We start from the raw sequence: 16,890 nt of genomic DNA on the forward strand, positions 1-16,890 counted from the left end.
TCTTTTCTTTTCTTTTCTTTTCTTTTCTTTTCTTTTCTTTTCTTTTCAAGCAGGCTCCCTGTGGGGTGTGGAGCCCAACGCCGCAGGACCTGAACTCACAACCCTGAGATCAAGACCTGAGCTGAGATCAAGAGTCAGATGCTTAATTGACTGAGCCACCCCGGTGCCCCATTTTTAAAAAAAACATTCTCTTGTCTTCCCATGGAAGGTGTCTATAAACAGAATTTTCCAAAATAGATCCTGAAGATCACGTAGTTATGAGCATGTGTCAAATTTTTATTACAATCTGGATGAAATGGAAAAGGCCTCTAGTAAATGAAGTTAAAGATTCATTGTTGGCGAGGAAATTTTATACAAAGAGAGTAGAAAAAAAAAAAGGAAGAAGAGTGAAAAGGTCAGTAAATGCTTGCCTGGCAGCAGAGTGGGTGGGTGTCTGGTTTCCTAGAACAAGCCTTAATCCCTTTAAAGTTCATCAGAAATATTGCATAAGCGTGTTTATCAGAAATGCGAATTTCTTCCCAGAAGGAGATTATGCATTATGTAACGCAAGAAGGACCATGTTTGGGATAACTGTTTTCTTCCACAGCACAATTTAGACTGCTGATCAACTCCTTTTTCATCATGGTGTCCCTAGTGATAGGAAAATAGGTCAAAACCTGGAAGTCATCCTTGATTCTTTCTTTCCCCCACGTCCCTCTTTTCATTAATCCACAAATGCTGTAAAATCTGTCTTTCCAACGAATCCTACATGTGGCCACCACTGCCAACCTTCCCGGTGCCACACAAGTACATGCCATCCCCATGTTGCTCCTGGATGTCTCCAGTAACTCTCATCAATAGCCCTTGTGTTTTTACTCTTGCCTCCTCGCACTGAGTTACTGAGGTGATACTTTTAAAGCAAAGATCAGACCGTATCACTTTCCTGCAGGGGCGTCACGCTGCAATTAAAGTAAGATTCCAATTCCTCTTTGTCCTCAAGGCTCCATGTGACCTGGAATTGTCATTGGTGTCTCTGTCCTTCTGGCCACACTGAATTCTTCCCTGTCCTTCGGGCTCACCAAACTCACCCTTGCCTCAGGGGCTTTCCCTGGCTTATTCCTTCTCCTTAGCAGTATCTCCCCCTAAACTGCCCCAGGGCTGCCCCCACTAATCACACTACCAGGCTAGCGGAGGCCCCCTGAGGACCCCAGCTCACTAATGCTCCTCCCTACCCCTGACTCTCAGCCCATTGCCCTGCTCCGGTTCCCTTTTAACACCTCTCACTACCTGGTACGATTTTTCTTCTTTCTTTGTTTATGTGAGTATAGTCTGGCTTCCTCCACCCACAATATATGTGTCCTGGGGACCAGGCTTTATCAGTCTTGTTAACTTCTGAGTTTCTATAAGCTAGAATTGTTCCTGCAATAGATGATTGTTGGAAGAACTACTGACAGAACGTGTACCTGATAGATGACTTCCTTGGGTCACGATGGGAGGAGACCTTTGCCAAACACAGACACACAGGTTTAGGATGTGTGTGTGTGAGAGAGACAGAAGATGGAAAGGAAAGGAAGCAGGAAAGAGGGACAGAAGGAAAGGGGGAAAGGGGAGAGGGACAAGAAGAATATTTTCAGAGAGGGATGAAGGGAGAAAGAAATACAGTGTGAGAGAGAGAAAATACTTAGGAAGAGAGAGAGAGAGAGCAAGTGAGACTATGTGGACAAGGTAGAAAAGGAGGCAAGTGTGAAACTGTTAATAACTTCTAATTATTGAGCACAACCATAGGTCATGTGCCATACTACAAGTTTAAAAACCATCAGTTTGTTGCGTTCTTGCAACACTTCTATGAGGTAGGTAATATTATCATCTCCATTTCACAGATGAGGAAACTGAGGCCCAGTAAGGTAAGAGCAAAGAGTTAACGACTAATCACCAGAAAGGGGCAAAAATTGGGCCTTGAACCAAGGTCTGTTGACTCCTACCCCAAGCCCTGACCCCACCACATGACGGTGCCCAGCCCTGGGGACAGCGGGGAAACATGTCTTCCAAGAGGGAGTCTACTTCTATTCAGGTTTCAGGATGGGGTTAGTGAGCATTCCTGTCTGAAATGATTCATTGAAAATGGTCCCTTTAGGCCCATGGGAGGATCATCATTGAGGGTATTTGGCAGGATCATTTATGACACAGTTATTTGTTTTCTTTCTGCTCCTCCAGAAAGCAAACAAGAGGTATTGTAACTCGAGCCACAGTTGCTCAATTCCAGACTAGGGTTGACAGATCACAAAAGAAACCCAAGAACAGCTCTGAGGTACATATACCTGCTGCATACTCATTGAACTTCTGTTTGTACTCCTCAATGGCTTTGCCCCTGGAGCCATGTTTGAATATCTAACGTGATGGTAGCACTAAGTACAGAGCAAATTTTCTGTGTAATTAAATCACCTGATCTTTGAAAACCACCAGCAGGAAATGCAGGAGAAGAAAGCGGTGTTAGCTTAGCTTACATGCAGGCTAAACTCATTCCCTGCGGAGAAAATTCTGGAAATTCCAGAGACTCTCCTTAGCAAGAGGCACAGTATTCACACACACAAAAATGTATGCCTGTGTCTCAGGATTCACTCCCACCAAAGCCCACTTGTGACACCGTGAGGGTTTCTAAATTCTTAAGAAAAAAATCCTCTAAATCTACATACTTGATGTCTGGGGCCAGCAAATGTTTCCGATAAAGGACCAGATAGTAAATATTTTAGACTCTGTGGGCTACACAGTTTGTTATAAATACTCATCACTGCCATGATGGCTTCCAACCAACTACAGCCAAACACATAAATGAATGGGTGTCACTGTGTCCCAATAAGACTGCATTTATGAATGCTGAGATTGGAATTTCATATCACTGTCTCACGTTATGAAATATTCGTCTTTTCCTTTTTCCCCAGTGATTTACAAAACCATTCATAGCCCACATGTCTTGCAAACACAGGCAGCAAGGCAGATCTGGCCTGAGTTTGCTGACCCCTACTCTACGTCTTGGAATTACGGTTTCAAAAGGGACATCCCTGAATCTCTGCCACTCCTAGCAATCTCCAGATAAAAACAACATCAAATGCAGCATTTCCCACAGTGTGGGATGCAAGGCAAAAGCAGGCAGTATTTGAGATTTTAGGTAGTGAACCCCAAAGTGAGGTTTTTATCAACTTTCCCATTTACTGCAAGAAAATAGTTCCCAGGTATCTTTAATTCCCCAGCACTTGCTAATCAATCCCTTCAAGGTTGTAAGAGGGGACCTCAGGCAGTGAGAAGTCCAGCTCCAGGCCAAAATTCTACTGTGTGATCTTTCAGACTCAATCACAGGTAATGACAAGGCTGCTGGCTGGCTCTGGAGGGGCTGGGAGCTACCCTTGTGACACCTGACTTGGTGCACAGGCAACGCCCTGTAGTTTACTTGAAGGAATTGGGGTCAAAAATTCAGGTCCCTGCCCTGGGCCAGCCACGCTCAGATGCATATCTGCATTCCCATCCCAGGCACCTCCATTTTGAGGCCTCCCAGGGACAAGGGATGGGAAGGATGGACACGGGAGGGGGGGATGGATTGGGAGGGTGGTATCTTTCCACTCCTCCCTCTTTCTCTTCTCCTTCCTCCTCCCCTGGCCTAAGGTCAGGGTCCTAAGGATGCAGAGGCCTTGAGATGACTTTTGCCTCTAGGCTGCATTCTGCTGATCAGTACCCTTTGCCGGGTAAAAATGCAACACGGGGGGCTAGTGCCTCTTTTTGCCTCTTGAGTACACTGTTGCAAAATGTAAATAAACACTTGATTCTTACTTGCAGTCGGACCCCTTGTCCTAATCGACCACCTCCACGCCCACTTGTTCAACAGGATGCTGGCAACCAGGCAACAGGCTAAGCTCGAGCTGCATAATATCATTTTGTTCTTATTATGTTATTGTTACTCTAACACATTCCCCTCTATTATGGCAAATGGCACTGGGTTTCTTTCTGATGATATTTAATTTCCTCCTTAAGTGAACTTATTTAAGGACAAAAAAAAGAGTGACTTAGTTGTAAATACTGAGTGGATATAGTGTGAGGGGGCAAGTGGATATAATGAAATAGTGACTGGGATTGGGGAAAGGGATATCACTCACTGCTTCTGGGGGATTCTCTGGCCTTCAAAGGCACTGGTGACCAAAGCGCCTGTACCGTCTCGTGCTGAATAAGCATGTGTCTGCTGAACAGCGGCAAGAACACACTTACATCCCGTATCGCTTCATAGAGTGCTTTGAAAGTTGGCTGCTTTTCATCGTGGTAGACGCCTCGGTTCCCGTGCAGAACAGACACGCCTTCCCGCTCAGCCTCTTTGCAGTTGCTTCCGTACATGCAGTGATCGGGACGGTAGTTCCACTGGCACGGGAACACATAGAGACACTCTGGCGGTGACAAGAGAAAGACGTGTCCGCAGTCAGTGCCGGCTCTCCTTCGCATGACTGGTGCTTAAACCAGTGTTTCCATAATCTGCACACCACACGGGATTTCAGTGCATGGGAATGTGACCGTGACCCACAGCCCTGATGTCACTCCATTTTTGTCCTTATTTTGAGGTAGGGAATTGAAGGGGCACATGCTAATGAGGCTGTAGGTTTCACCCAAAAAAGAAGGGCAATGTATCACGGACAAGGAGGCAGACAAGGTCAGCAGACAGCCTGGGTCCGAATCCCAACTGTCTTCACTCAAAAACAGTGCAACCTAGAGCCAGTGATTCAGCCTCTCTGTGCTTCATTTTCCTCATCTGTAAGATGGGTACAACAGGACCTCCCTCTTACTGTGAGGATTAAATTTAAAAAACATTCAGCAGAATGCCAAGCACACAGCGGTGGTCAACAATGCTAGCACTTATAATCCCTCTTTGTAAAGGTTTTATGAAATAGACTTGAATGGGAATCAAGATCGAAGCAAAGATTCCTCTTTGGATTAAAAACCAAACAACAAACAAAATCAACAGGAAGGAAAAAACAAACAAAAAAAACCCTACAAGGGTAAAGGGGGGGAATCCCCCCAAAAGAGCAAAGGGAAAAAAAAAGCCCCCGTGTCAAGGTGACTATATACACTGTGAACAATCATGTGCACACTTGTATATTTGTGCGTGCGTCTCTAAGCTGGTGGTTCTTTGCCAGGGCTCCCCTGGGGCCATTGGGTGATGTCTGGAGGGAGATATGGAGGAGGCCACTACTGGTATCTAGCAGGTAGAGATCTGGGATACTCGAAACATTCCACAACGAACAGGACAGCCCCCATAAAAGTAACAGTGCCAAGGTTGAAAAACTCGGCTCTAATTCTGTTGGACTCAGAAAATTTCCTCCTGGTAGCTAGGGTTGTAAAATCAGCAATAAAGTCATGTCCACTGAGCTTCCTGGCTCTGTAGCTTGATGCCTTTTAGGGCTGGGGCTGGAGAAGTATGGATCAAAGCTCTCTGCGAATGTTTGTCACTGTTTATGAGAAAGGCCCCCAGTGAGAACACAGAAGCATTAGAGCAAATCAATTACCATTGTCAGAAGAGCAACATAAAGCTGTGCTCTTTTGTTGGGCTGAGAGCTCTCCCTTCTCATGGAAAGGACCACAGCTTAGAGAATTACAGAGAACTTCAAGATGGAAAGCACACATCCTCTCTGGCAGACTGTGTATAATAATTCCACCACTCAGTTTTTACAGGCCACGCTGACATCCAGGCACCCTCCAGTTCCTAAGCATTCCCAACACCCTGTGAGCTTTTCCTTTTCTCTGGAGGACCCCTTTCCGCCATGATGTTGCTCTTACATTCACTTCCACACTTATAATCCATAGCTGGGAGAGAGTAGTGCTCATCCTGAAGTCACATTATCTGGATTTAAACTCCTCTTTTAGTTGTGCGACTTTTCTGCCCAATAGTGCAGAGGGGGGCATAAGGGTTCCATGAGGGAAAATATCTAAAAATGCTTTTTGCTTTTATTTTTTATTATTATTTTTTAAAGTTTATTTAGTTTTGAAAGAGAGAGAGAGCACAAGTGAGCAGAAGAGGGGCAGAGAGACAGGATCCCAAGCAGGCTCCATGCTGTCAGCGCAGAGGTGAACGCGGGGCTCGAACTCATGAACTGTGAGATCACGCCCTGAGCTGAAACCAAGAGTTGGTGCTTAACCAACCGAGCCACCCAGGTGCCCCTGCCTGTGTGCTTTTAAATGGTGTCTGACCTCAGCCCAATTGTGGCCTTTTGTAACCCCGTGAATCCCATCACTCATTTCTGATACCTGCCTGCATCTGCAATTGCAATTCCTGCTTAAGCACCTGCTAATGTTCCCTGCTGAGTGAATCACCCTAGAAGCCATCTCTGTTTCTGTAAATATGCTGATTGAATCAACAAATATTTATTGAGCGCCTGCTATGTATTCAGTGGACAAAGGAAAGTCTGGTTCCTGCCTTTGTGTTGTTTGAGACTGGTGATGGAGGTTTTTGCCTCTTCCCAGGTAATGCAGGACCCACTAAAAAAGGAAACCTTCCCCCTCTTTGCAGCCTCCGTAGAGGACCTAGTCCAGTGAGGGCACTCTAAGGCAGAGGATGAATAGAAAGGCTGTGGAATCAAACAAAGGCTATGTTCGAAGTTGGCTTCTATCACCTCCTGGTTCTATGACGTTGGTGAGTTATCTGGACCCCAATTTATTTTTTTATTTTTATTTAAAAAAAAATTTTTTTTTCAACGTTTATTTATTTTTGGGATAGAGAGAGACAGAGCATGAATGGGGGAGGGGCAGAGAGAGAGGGAGACACAGAATCGGAAACAGGCTCCAGGCTCTGAGCCATCAGCCTAGGGCCTGACGCGGGGCTCGAACTCGCAGACTGCGAGATGGTGACCTGGCTGAAGTCGGACGCTTAACCGACTGCGCCACCCAGGCGCCCCTTGGACCCCAATTTAGAAGCAGTAAAAGGAAGCTAAATTATCTGGGGCTGAATGCCAGCTTTATCATGTGCTGGCTGTGACCGTACAGTGTAATGGCTAAGGAGGCAAGCTCTGAAGTCAACCCATTGGGTTTGAATACAGGATTACCACTACTTGCATGCATTCAGGCAAATTACATAATTTTTGTGGGCCCGAGTTTTATCATCTGTAAAAGGAGGAGGACTGTAAATATCACTTGTCCAGAAGGATTCTGGGGAGTACGAACTGAGCTTATAAGTATTTGGAACATGCTGGCACAAAAACAGACACTCAGGTTAATGGAACAGAATAGAGAACCCAGAAATGGGCCCACAAACATATGGCCAACTAATTTTTGACAAAGCAGGAAAGAATATCCAATGGAATAAAGACAGCCTCTTCAGCAAGTGGTGCTGGGAAAACTGGACAGCGACATGCAGAAAAATGAACCTGGACCACTTTCTTACACCATACACAAAAATAAACTCAAAACGGATGAAAGACCCAAATGTAAGATAGGAAATCATCAAAATACTCGAGGAGAAAGCAGGCAAAAACCTCTTTGACTTCGGCCGCAGCAGCTTCTTACTCAACACATCTCCGGAGGCAAGGGAAACAAAAGCAAAAATGAACTATTGGGACCCCCTCCAAATGAAAAGCTTCTGCACAGCGAAAGAAACCATCAGCAAAACTAAAAGGCAACTGACAGAATGGGAGAAGATATTTGCAAGTGCCATAGCAGATAAAGAGTTAGTATCCAAACCTGTAAAGAACTTATCAAACTCAACACCCAAAAAACAAATAATCCAGTGAAGAAATGGGCAAAAGACATGAATAGACACCTCTCCAAAGAAGACATCCAGATGGCCAACTGACACATGAAAAACTGCTCAACATTACTCAGCATCAGGGAAATACAAATCAAAACCATGATGAGATACTACCTCACACCTGTCAGAATGGCTAACATTAACAACTCAGGCAATAACAGGTGTTGGCGAGGATGCGGAGAAAGAGGGTCTCTTTTGCACTGCTGGTGGGAATGCAAACTGGGGCAGCCACTCTGGAAAACATTATGGAGGCTGCTCAAAAAACTAAAAATAGAACTACCCTATGATCCAGCAATTGCACTACTAGGCATTTATCCAAGGGATACAGGAATGCTGTTTCGAGGGGACACATGCACCCCTGTGTTTATAGCAGCACTATTAACAATAGCCAAATATGGAAAGAGCCCAAATGTCCATCGATGGATGAATGGATAAAGAAGACGTGGGGTGTATATATATATATTATATATACATATATATACATATATATACATATATATATATATACATTCATATATATATACACACACACACACAATGGAGTATGACCCGGCAATCAAAAAGAATGAAATCTTGTGATTTGCAACTACATGGATGGAACCAGAGGGTGTTATGCTAAGCGAAATTAGTCAGTCAGAGAAAGACAAATATCATAGGACTTCACTCATATGAGGACTTTAAGACACAGAACAGATGAACACAAGGGAAGCGAAGGAAAAATAATATAAAAATAGGGAGGGGGGACAAAACATAAGATGCTCTTAAATACAGAGAACAAACAGAGGGTTACTGGAGGGGTTGTGGTGGGGGGACAGGCTAAATGGGTAAAGGGCACTAAGGAATCTACTCCTGAAATCATTGTTGCACTATATACTAACTAACTTGGATGTAAATTTTAAAAAATAATAAAATAAGTATTTGGAAGAGTACCTAGCACATTAGAAAGCATACAATAACTGTTAGGTGTAATAATTATCACCAATGTTACTGTTAAGAACTATTGTTATTAGGTCACTGGTAGGATAAAACAAAATCAAAGCAATGAGTCTAGCATAGTTCCCAACACATAGTACATTGGTAATAAATGTTTTACTCCAACTGTTTGTAGCTATGCAGGTGGCCAGTAATTATTAAACTTTTATTGATCCACGCATCTCTCTCGGAATGCAATGAAACCTTGGGATGCCTGGGGGGCTCAGTCAGTTAAGTGTCCAACTCTTGGTTTCAACTCGGGTCGTGATCTCACGGTTTTGTAAGTTTGAGCCCCACATCTGGCTCCAAGCTGACAGTGTGGAGCCTGCTTGGGATTCCCTGTCTCCTTCTCTGTCTGCCCTTCCCCCACTTGCACTGCCTCTGTCTCTCTCAAAATAAATAAATAAACTTTAAAAAAATTGTAAAAAAAGAATCTAACAAAAGCTTTAGACCCCATCGTTGGAAAAGTACAACTGGATATATCTAAGAACATTTGCTCATAAGTTTAGGGGCTTACTGATCTCCCAAAGACCAGCTAAGAACCCAGAGGTTGAACTCTGAGTATGCAACTGGTTTCTAGACAGAATTCAATTCACATCTTTTACAATCCTTTTCAGAATTTTTCAGAGGAAGAAACACAAAACACATGGAGCATATACATTGAAACAAGCATTTATTCACACACTGCAAGGCAGTGGTGTTGTTGGATGATAAGGTTCTGCTCCTGCTCTCGGAGAATTTATACTCTTGTACAGGAGACAGCATAGAGTATATAGTAAGATGAACATGTTTTTATCAGGTTTCATAGAAAGGAGGACATTTAAGTAAAGTTTCATTTGAACTCAGGCTTACAGACTAAGGATGGGACTTTGACAGTCAGAAATGCAGGCCTGGAAGAGCATTCAAGGAGAAAATGGCCGGATCATGGTGAAGAGTCTGGAAATCAGAGTGTGCTTTACAAAAGATGAGCCGTTCAATTTCACTAGGATAAATTCAGTCTCTTCCAAGGGGAAGATAATGGTAACAAACTTGTCATATATAGAATGCTCTGACCTAAAACATTCAAGAAATAATCAGTCTATAGTGGATTGCAAGTAACTAACTTTGATTCTAGTTTGAAGGAGAAAATGAATAAGATAAAGGAATTTGCCTTTGGAAAGAGCGGGTGGCTCATAAAATCAGAGGTAAAGCTGAACTGGGTCAAGAAGTGGGACAGCTCCTGGGCTCTGAGAGGTGGGCACTAATTAATGTCAGCTTTTCACGACTGCTGCCAGTTCCACAACCTTGGCTACTTTCTACTCCTGGATCCCCAGTCAGGTTGGGAGGACATGGTCTGACTGGGCGAGTGGGAGTCAGGAGCAGACTAGGCTCTAAGAATGCTTGCAAGAGCGAATGGGGTATGGGGAGGGAGGGGGAGAGAGAGGGGGCGAAGAGACAGAAAGAGAGAGAGAGGGAAGAGTAATTCCCCTGAGAAAACTGGAGCCCTGTTACCCAAAGAAAGGAAAATCAAGAGTGGGCAGTTAAAAAGTAACAGACGTGTCTCTTTATTCACAAATTTTGCATGGGTTACACTTTGCAATCTCCATTTTTTAAGGGGGGAAGGAGAAGAGGGGTGGACTGAAGAGGCAACCCCTATGGAGATCAGTTGATGAACATGCAGAGTGGACTCATGATGGTTATTTGGCATGTGATCAATAACCATTCTGAAATGGATCTATTTTAAGCACGATTATCAGGGCTGTCAAAATCTGATGGTTAAAAATGATAGCATGGGGAAATGTCCAGGTTACTTTCCGCTGCTTGGGAAATAATACGGTGAGTGGTTTTAAAATTCCAAATCCCCAGAGCCTTAAACCACTGCAATTTATTGTAAAATATTTTTCCAAGCCAAGCCCTGTTTAAGCCCTGAGTCTTTGCTATTTTCCTCTCATTTTACATAGATAAAGAAGCTCATTAACTGATTATCTATGACTCTGGAGTCCGTTAGTGATCCCTTCAGGGGTCTACATTTATTTCCAGAGCCTCCTATTTGCAAAGTACTGTGTGAATTGATTGTTCCTTACGTTTCTGATTATTTCGTACTCTTGATATCTCTAAGGTTATGGAAGAGCTCAATGCCTGGTCATCTTCACTTCATGGTTAAACAGGCTTACTCCTCATTTGCTATATTACCAACAGAATGGAGGCTGTTGGATTGCATCATTAACAGTTATTTTCATTTTTTAGTTTTGTTTCTTTACTGTCTCATTCTGGAACTAGGCTTTCCTAGCATCCTCTTCTTCCTTCTTCCAGAATGTGCCCTGTTCCAGAGAAGGGCAATTAATTCTTCCAAGAAGGCCTCCCTGATTGCACAATCTAAAGAGGCAATCCTCTCCTTCCAGACAGGCTCTTTCTCTCAACCTCTCATCTGTTCCCTTGATAGCATTTATCACAACGTGTGATTTGGAACTAGTTGCTGTTCTTTGGAAGTCTACCTCTTCCAATTAAAAGGTGGGTATCATGAAAAGAGGAACTTGTCCATTCTGTCTGCTGCCATATCCCCAGTGCCCACCATGGTGGCTGGCACATAGTAGGCGCTCAAAAATACCTGCTGAATGAATGAGTGCATGGAACCTTATACGTTCCTTTACCACATGTGTTCTTCTGCTTTCTCTTACTTTCTCTTTCTCCTTCCTCTCCTCGCTTTCCCTCCTGTGGACTTTCTCCTCTGTTCACTTCCCTTTTTCACTTCGTTCTCTTAAATCCATGTGTTCAACCAGCCAACACTTCTGAAGACCAACCCTGCTTCAGGCGTGAAGTCTTGCACGTGAAAGACAAAAAGTAGATACAATCCCTTCCCATAAGGACCCTACAATCTTCATTCTTGTGCTTTGTATCAGAGCTCATGAAACCCCCAGATTCCCCAAACAGTAAGGTGTTTCCAGTCTCCCAGAACAGTCCTAACACCAGATAGTGGGGGCTGTCAACTCCGGCAACACACTCATCACTGCCAGATGCTGGGAGCTCTTGGGGTGGGGGAGGGTCCAGGGTGGCTGCACACTCAAATGCAGGGCTCCAGTGACCCTGGCAGTGTGAGAACAAGGCCCTAATGGGGCCACTGAAGAGACCTGTGCCATGTGAGTATGTGTCCTGTTCCCTGTGGCCCCACCAAACCCCTCACTCAACTACCCTATGTAGAGCCCATGACAACCTGGGTATATTCCAGGGGTATTTCAGCGCTTCCCTCTCCCGGTGGGCAGCATCCTACTGTTACTATCTGGCTGAGTGCCTTGCCTCGTTGTCTATACTTGGCTGGTTTCATTTCCTTCCTTCCCTGCACACAGCCCACCTTTATGAAAATTATTCCCGAAGAAAGGAGAGACCGAGGGGCTCATGTCTGAGAAAGGAAAATGCCACAAGGCCTTGTTCTTCTGGCTCCTGATGACCAGATTGTGGGTGGTCTCCCTATCCAAAGAGAACTAAGTTTCAGCTGGGCTGGAAATCAGTTATAGGCTGGGCTGGGCAAATTTGCCTCTCTTTCTCTCTCTCCTTGGTTTCTCTCTCTCTTCCAGAATGTGAATTAGGAAACACAGGAGACTGTTACCAAATATGAATCATCATTGGCTGTGGGCTTGTTAGGCTGGGCCACATATAAAGAGAATGCTGAGAAATAGAATGGAATCAGGTAGGCATGGAGAGAAGCAGACAGCAGAGATCCTGGGGCCTCTGAGGGATAGAGAAATCAGCTTTGGTCCTTAGCAGATTCCCAAGAGGCGTAGCACAATCTGCCCCATGTGTTCCCAGGACCGTCCCCTGGTCCCTTCCTTAGCTGGCCTGACTATAACACATTTTAAAGGGCACCTGGGTGGCTCAGTTCGTTAAGCGTCTGACTCTCGATTTCAGCTCAGGTTATGATCTCACGGTTCATGGGTTTGAGCCCCGCGTCGGGCTCTATGCTGATGGCGTGGAGCCCTGCTTGGGATTCTCTCTTTCTCTGCCCCTTCTCCCATTCTCTCTTTCAAAATAAATAGATAAACATTAAAAAAAACCACACATTTTAAAAAGTGGTATTATTGACCACAGGAGGCTATAAGAGTAATGTTCCAGACATGTGTTCAGGTTTTTTGTGCATTGCTTCTTTGTCCATGGCAACTTACAGAACCATAATAGCAAGTATGTTTATATCCTGTGTTGGGGCCAACCTCCTCTCCCTCTCTCCTTTCTAGGGATAAAGGTGACACATCTTTTTTCAAAATAGTTTTCGGGTTTAGAGAGAGTGATCGCAACCCATATAAACAAAGAAAAGGCTTATAATGTGAAAGATATCAATGGATTTCAGTTCAAAGATCTCATGTTTAATAAAGCACCTGAAAAAGGTATGAAAAAGGAAGATCCAATGCAGGTGACAAAGAATAATCAAGGAGTTACCTAGTAATTTGCTGACCTAAAGCTAGAAAACTTGGTTATTGGTCCTGCTCAGAACGAGGGTTTAGAACAACTTGAAAAATTATTTTATAACGTTCAAGTACTCAATGGATTTACGATGGGGAGCACAGAGAAAACCAGCTGGTTTTCAGCTCCAATTAAAGACAAGGGCTCCTGTCTAATTGCAAAGCTGCTTACAACTGCCTTCAAGTATTTACTCACTGATCACGTCCTCAAATAATCTGCAACAGGCTAAGAGGATTTCTGGGGAGGAAATTGTGCGAATCTTTTGAATTCCTATTTGGGAGTATGTACAGATGGGCTTGTAAAAGATAGTTTTAGCCACATTACAGAGGGAAAATTGCAATATTTAAAGGACAAATAATTCAGTGGAGAGATACATTTTGGGATGTCTGCCCAGCTCTGTAGGATTCCCCTTGTTTAGAATTTCCCCTCTCTCCCAAACCCATAGGGCTGAAGTTGGGAGTGGCCTGGGTTTGTTTCCCTCCTCCGTCACTCATTAGCAGTGCTGCAAATTATCGAACAAACTCTCTGTCCCTTGGTATCTTTGTCTGTATGATGGGGATTATATTCTCGGGTGGTTTTGAGGATTAAAGAAGATAATGCTTAGAACAGCACCTGGCATTTAGTAAATAATAAATGTCAGCCATGATTTCTCAGCTCCATGCTCCTGGCCTAGCTGGAACCGTCTGCTTTCTCCCCCTGGGAATTTGGAATTGGGATGGAATTGGGGGTTAATCCTTTCATGTGGCTGCACCTGGAGTATGAAGCCTTGGTACTCTACTTTGAGGCCTGAGGAGCAGAGAATGAGGTCCACAACGAGAAGAATAAACAACGTCAGTGGGAGAAAGCAAGTCCGACCTGGGATCCTCATCAATATCCCCGTCCTGCTTCATGTCCCGGGCTGAGCCTGCTGGCCTTCCCGCCCTGGTTTCTAGCAGACATCAGTTTGCTTATAAAAAAGTATCCTTTGTGCTTGGGCTAACTTGGGGGATCTTTTATATGCAACCAAGAGTCCTAACTAATACATCAACACCTAGAAAAAAAGATGAAATCTGCTTATGAAGAAAAGGAGGAGATACAGACCTTAAATTCCCTGTTACCGTCAGAGGGAAATGGATTAAAACAGGCCACCAGTGAATGGCCAAGACATTCCCTTCATCAATGAATTACTAGTGGGAATTTTCCCCAGAAACTCAGTTTCAATCTGCTTTTTCTTCTTTTCCAGGATTTGCTCCATTTAGATCCAACGACATACGACATTAGGTTTTAGTTCAGAGTTTTGTTTAAAAAAAATTTCAAGTACAAAGTAGGTGCTTCCAAGGTGACAAGACAGGCAGAAAGAAGTCTTTATAAACAGGAGTCTCTACTTCAGGATTTTTTAAAGGCAAAGAAATGGATGGAATAGGTCCAGGTGAGGAGTGCCCCTTTTTTCCCCCCAAAGGTCTTTCTCAAGGAGAAAACATGGTTTTGATTTTTAACAACATAAATAATGGTTTTAGCAAAGAAGAAAGAGGGAAATTTTATTAGTTTTAGGTGTCGACAACAGCCAAGAAACATAGATCAGAAATGTTCTTCTCCCTCCGTCCCCCAACTCCGCCAAATCACTGATGTAACAATCTAAGAACATCTTTTGCCTCCCGTGAAAAGAAAAAGGAACTGGGGAATCTAAGTCCTTATTTTAGGCTCATTTAACTCCCAGACAAGTCACTTAACTGTAGGGATCTCAAGAAATCAGTTCCCCTCAATCTAGCCATTGTTCAGCTGTGGAAGGCCTTGTGCCTAGCCTATAATGTTGTCATTCAGTTCTGTGCCCTGCCATTAGTTTGGACCACACTTCTTAGAAGAATGGTGTGGCAAAAATCGAAAAGATATTCTCAAAAAACGGAGTCCAGTGTTGGAGGTTTCAACATTTGGCCTTTTGTGTCAGAAGTGTGTGGGCCGCCTCTGGGAGAAGCCCAGGGGGTGAATGAAAGGACGCACTTCACAGGGGACACAGGCACAATTCAGGCTCAGTCAATAGCAGACCAGGCTGGAATGCGCTCTGAGGGGCGAGGTGGGCGGACTCCTACACAAAGGGCATTCTCGCAAGAGAGCCTACCTGGATTGAAATAAAAAATAATATTTAATAAATCCTGGTCTCCCCATGTGATGGCATTCTTGTACTTCTGGTACAGAGGGTACAACATGTCCTCCCAAGCCAAGCCTGTTGGAATCATGCTGTTCTGGAAAAGAGACAACCATTAGAATGGCTGAGGCAAAGCAAATACATTTTGTCCACTGAGAAACAGTGCAGAGGACCCCAAATCCCCCAAATCCCCCTATGAAGCAAATAGGAGGGGTCCTGCTGCCCTCAAGACATAGGACAAAGCAAAACTAGGGCTGGAAACTGTAGAGTTTTGCCAGATAGGGTAGCACATAGATACTAGATGGGCCAGGAACCACTAGTTGGGGCTATAGTTTCCACTCAGAAAACTATGCCCAAATTGAAACTCTCTTTCTTATGCTTAATTCCTGCCTCAGAGGGGAAGGAACAAAATACAGATGGCAGAGTTAAGGTATCTAAGGGAAAACACCTTCTCCTTGTCTTAACATAATTTACTTTTAAAATAAAAGCAACACATTTATAGACTAAATATTCAAATAGCACACAAAGATAAAATTAAAAAGTAAAAGTATTCTTCCTCCATCCTCCTACCATTTCCACCCCCACTCTTCCCAGAAATATCCACGGTTAACAATCAGGTATTCTATTAGGTATTCCTTCTGGAAATTTCTAAGCCATAAAAGAGATCATACTTATGGTACCATGCTTTGTTGCATTTTAACTTTTTTCCCTTAATATCTTTTTAGGGATCTTATGTATCTTACCTATAGATTGATCTACTTCTTAATTAGAGGATGATTTTCTTTTAATTGACTAGCTCTCTACTGAGGTTCATTTAAGTTCTTTCCAGTTCTCTACTAGGATAAAAGATGAGGCCATGAGCAGCCTTGTACAAATATCTCTGTATACATATGTAAATATAGCCCTAGGATAATTTCACAAAATTTTCCATGGTTTTTGAAGCTTTGGGTAAACACAGAATTCAAACATTATAGAATTCAGAAATGCAACATAACATTCTTGAATAGTAATTGTGCTGTAGCTTTAAATACCATAAACACCTGGGCTCTTCCTGAACAAACATTTCATAACTTTGCAAATATTTTCCTCTTCCCTGGCTCCTTCCTTCCTCACCTACAAGCGCCTTACTTCCAAAAGCAGTACATTGACAATCTAGGAACATCACTGTTGAAATGACAAAATCCCAAATTTTAAACATGAAATATAAAGTATTTCCTTACCTTAAACTGGGCACTTCTTATACGAGTTAAATTCATCAGCATGACTCCTGAATTAACTCCCGCAGAGCCATAGAAAGGGTGCCGAGCAAAGCGGCTGTACCAGCCAATCTTGGGGATTTCATGCTCAGGGGCCATGGCTGCAAGCTGGGTGGCATTAAACTGCCTCAGAAGCTTCCATATGTCATCGACAGGTCTCAGAAAGAGAACGTCGGTGTCCACATAGAGAAGTGAATCCACATCCTTTAAAATCACCTTTATGTGTTGGGGGGGGAGGGGAGAGAAACAAAAACAAAAACAAATCAGAAACAGAGGAAGTAGCCTGATATGTCAACAGTGCCATCAATTTCACTGGTCAAGGCTGAATTGCAGAAAGGGTGGTACCACTCTTAGCT

At 43.6% G+C, this 16,890-nt stretch overlaps 1 protein-coding gene across 1 annotated transcript in view; it reads right to left on the bottom strand.

Moving 5' to 3' along the window:
* GXYLT2 (glucoside xylosyltransferase 2) overlaps window positions 1-16,890 on the bottom strand; it is a gene marked incomplete at its 5' end in the record, with an annotated part of 94,781 nt that overhangs the window by 1,555 nt on the left and 76,336 nt on the right. The window contains 3 exons of the mRNA XM_040492167.1: window positions 4,234-4,406; window positions 15,252-15,375; window positions 16,499-16,750. Of these exons, the coding sequence (XP_040348101.1) occupies window positions 4,234-4,406; window positions 15,252-15,375; window positions 16,499-16,750 (549 nt within the window). The remainder of the gene's footprint in view (window positions 1-4,233; window positions 4,407-15,251; window positions 15,376-16,498; window positions 16,751-16,890) is intronic.

Source organism: Herpailurus yagouaroundi, unplaced genomic scaffold, assembly GCF_014898765.1.
Source record: "Herpailurus yagouaroundi ecotype Mexico unplaced genomic scaffold, PumYag 183, whole genome shotgun sequence".
Taxonomy (NCBI): domain Eukaryota; kingdom Metazoa; phylum Chordata; class Mammalia; order Carnivora; family Felidae; genus Herpailurus; species Herpailurus yagouaroundi.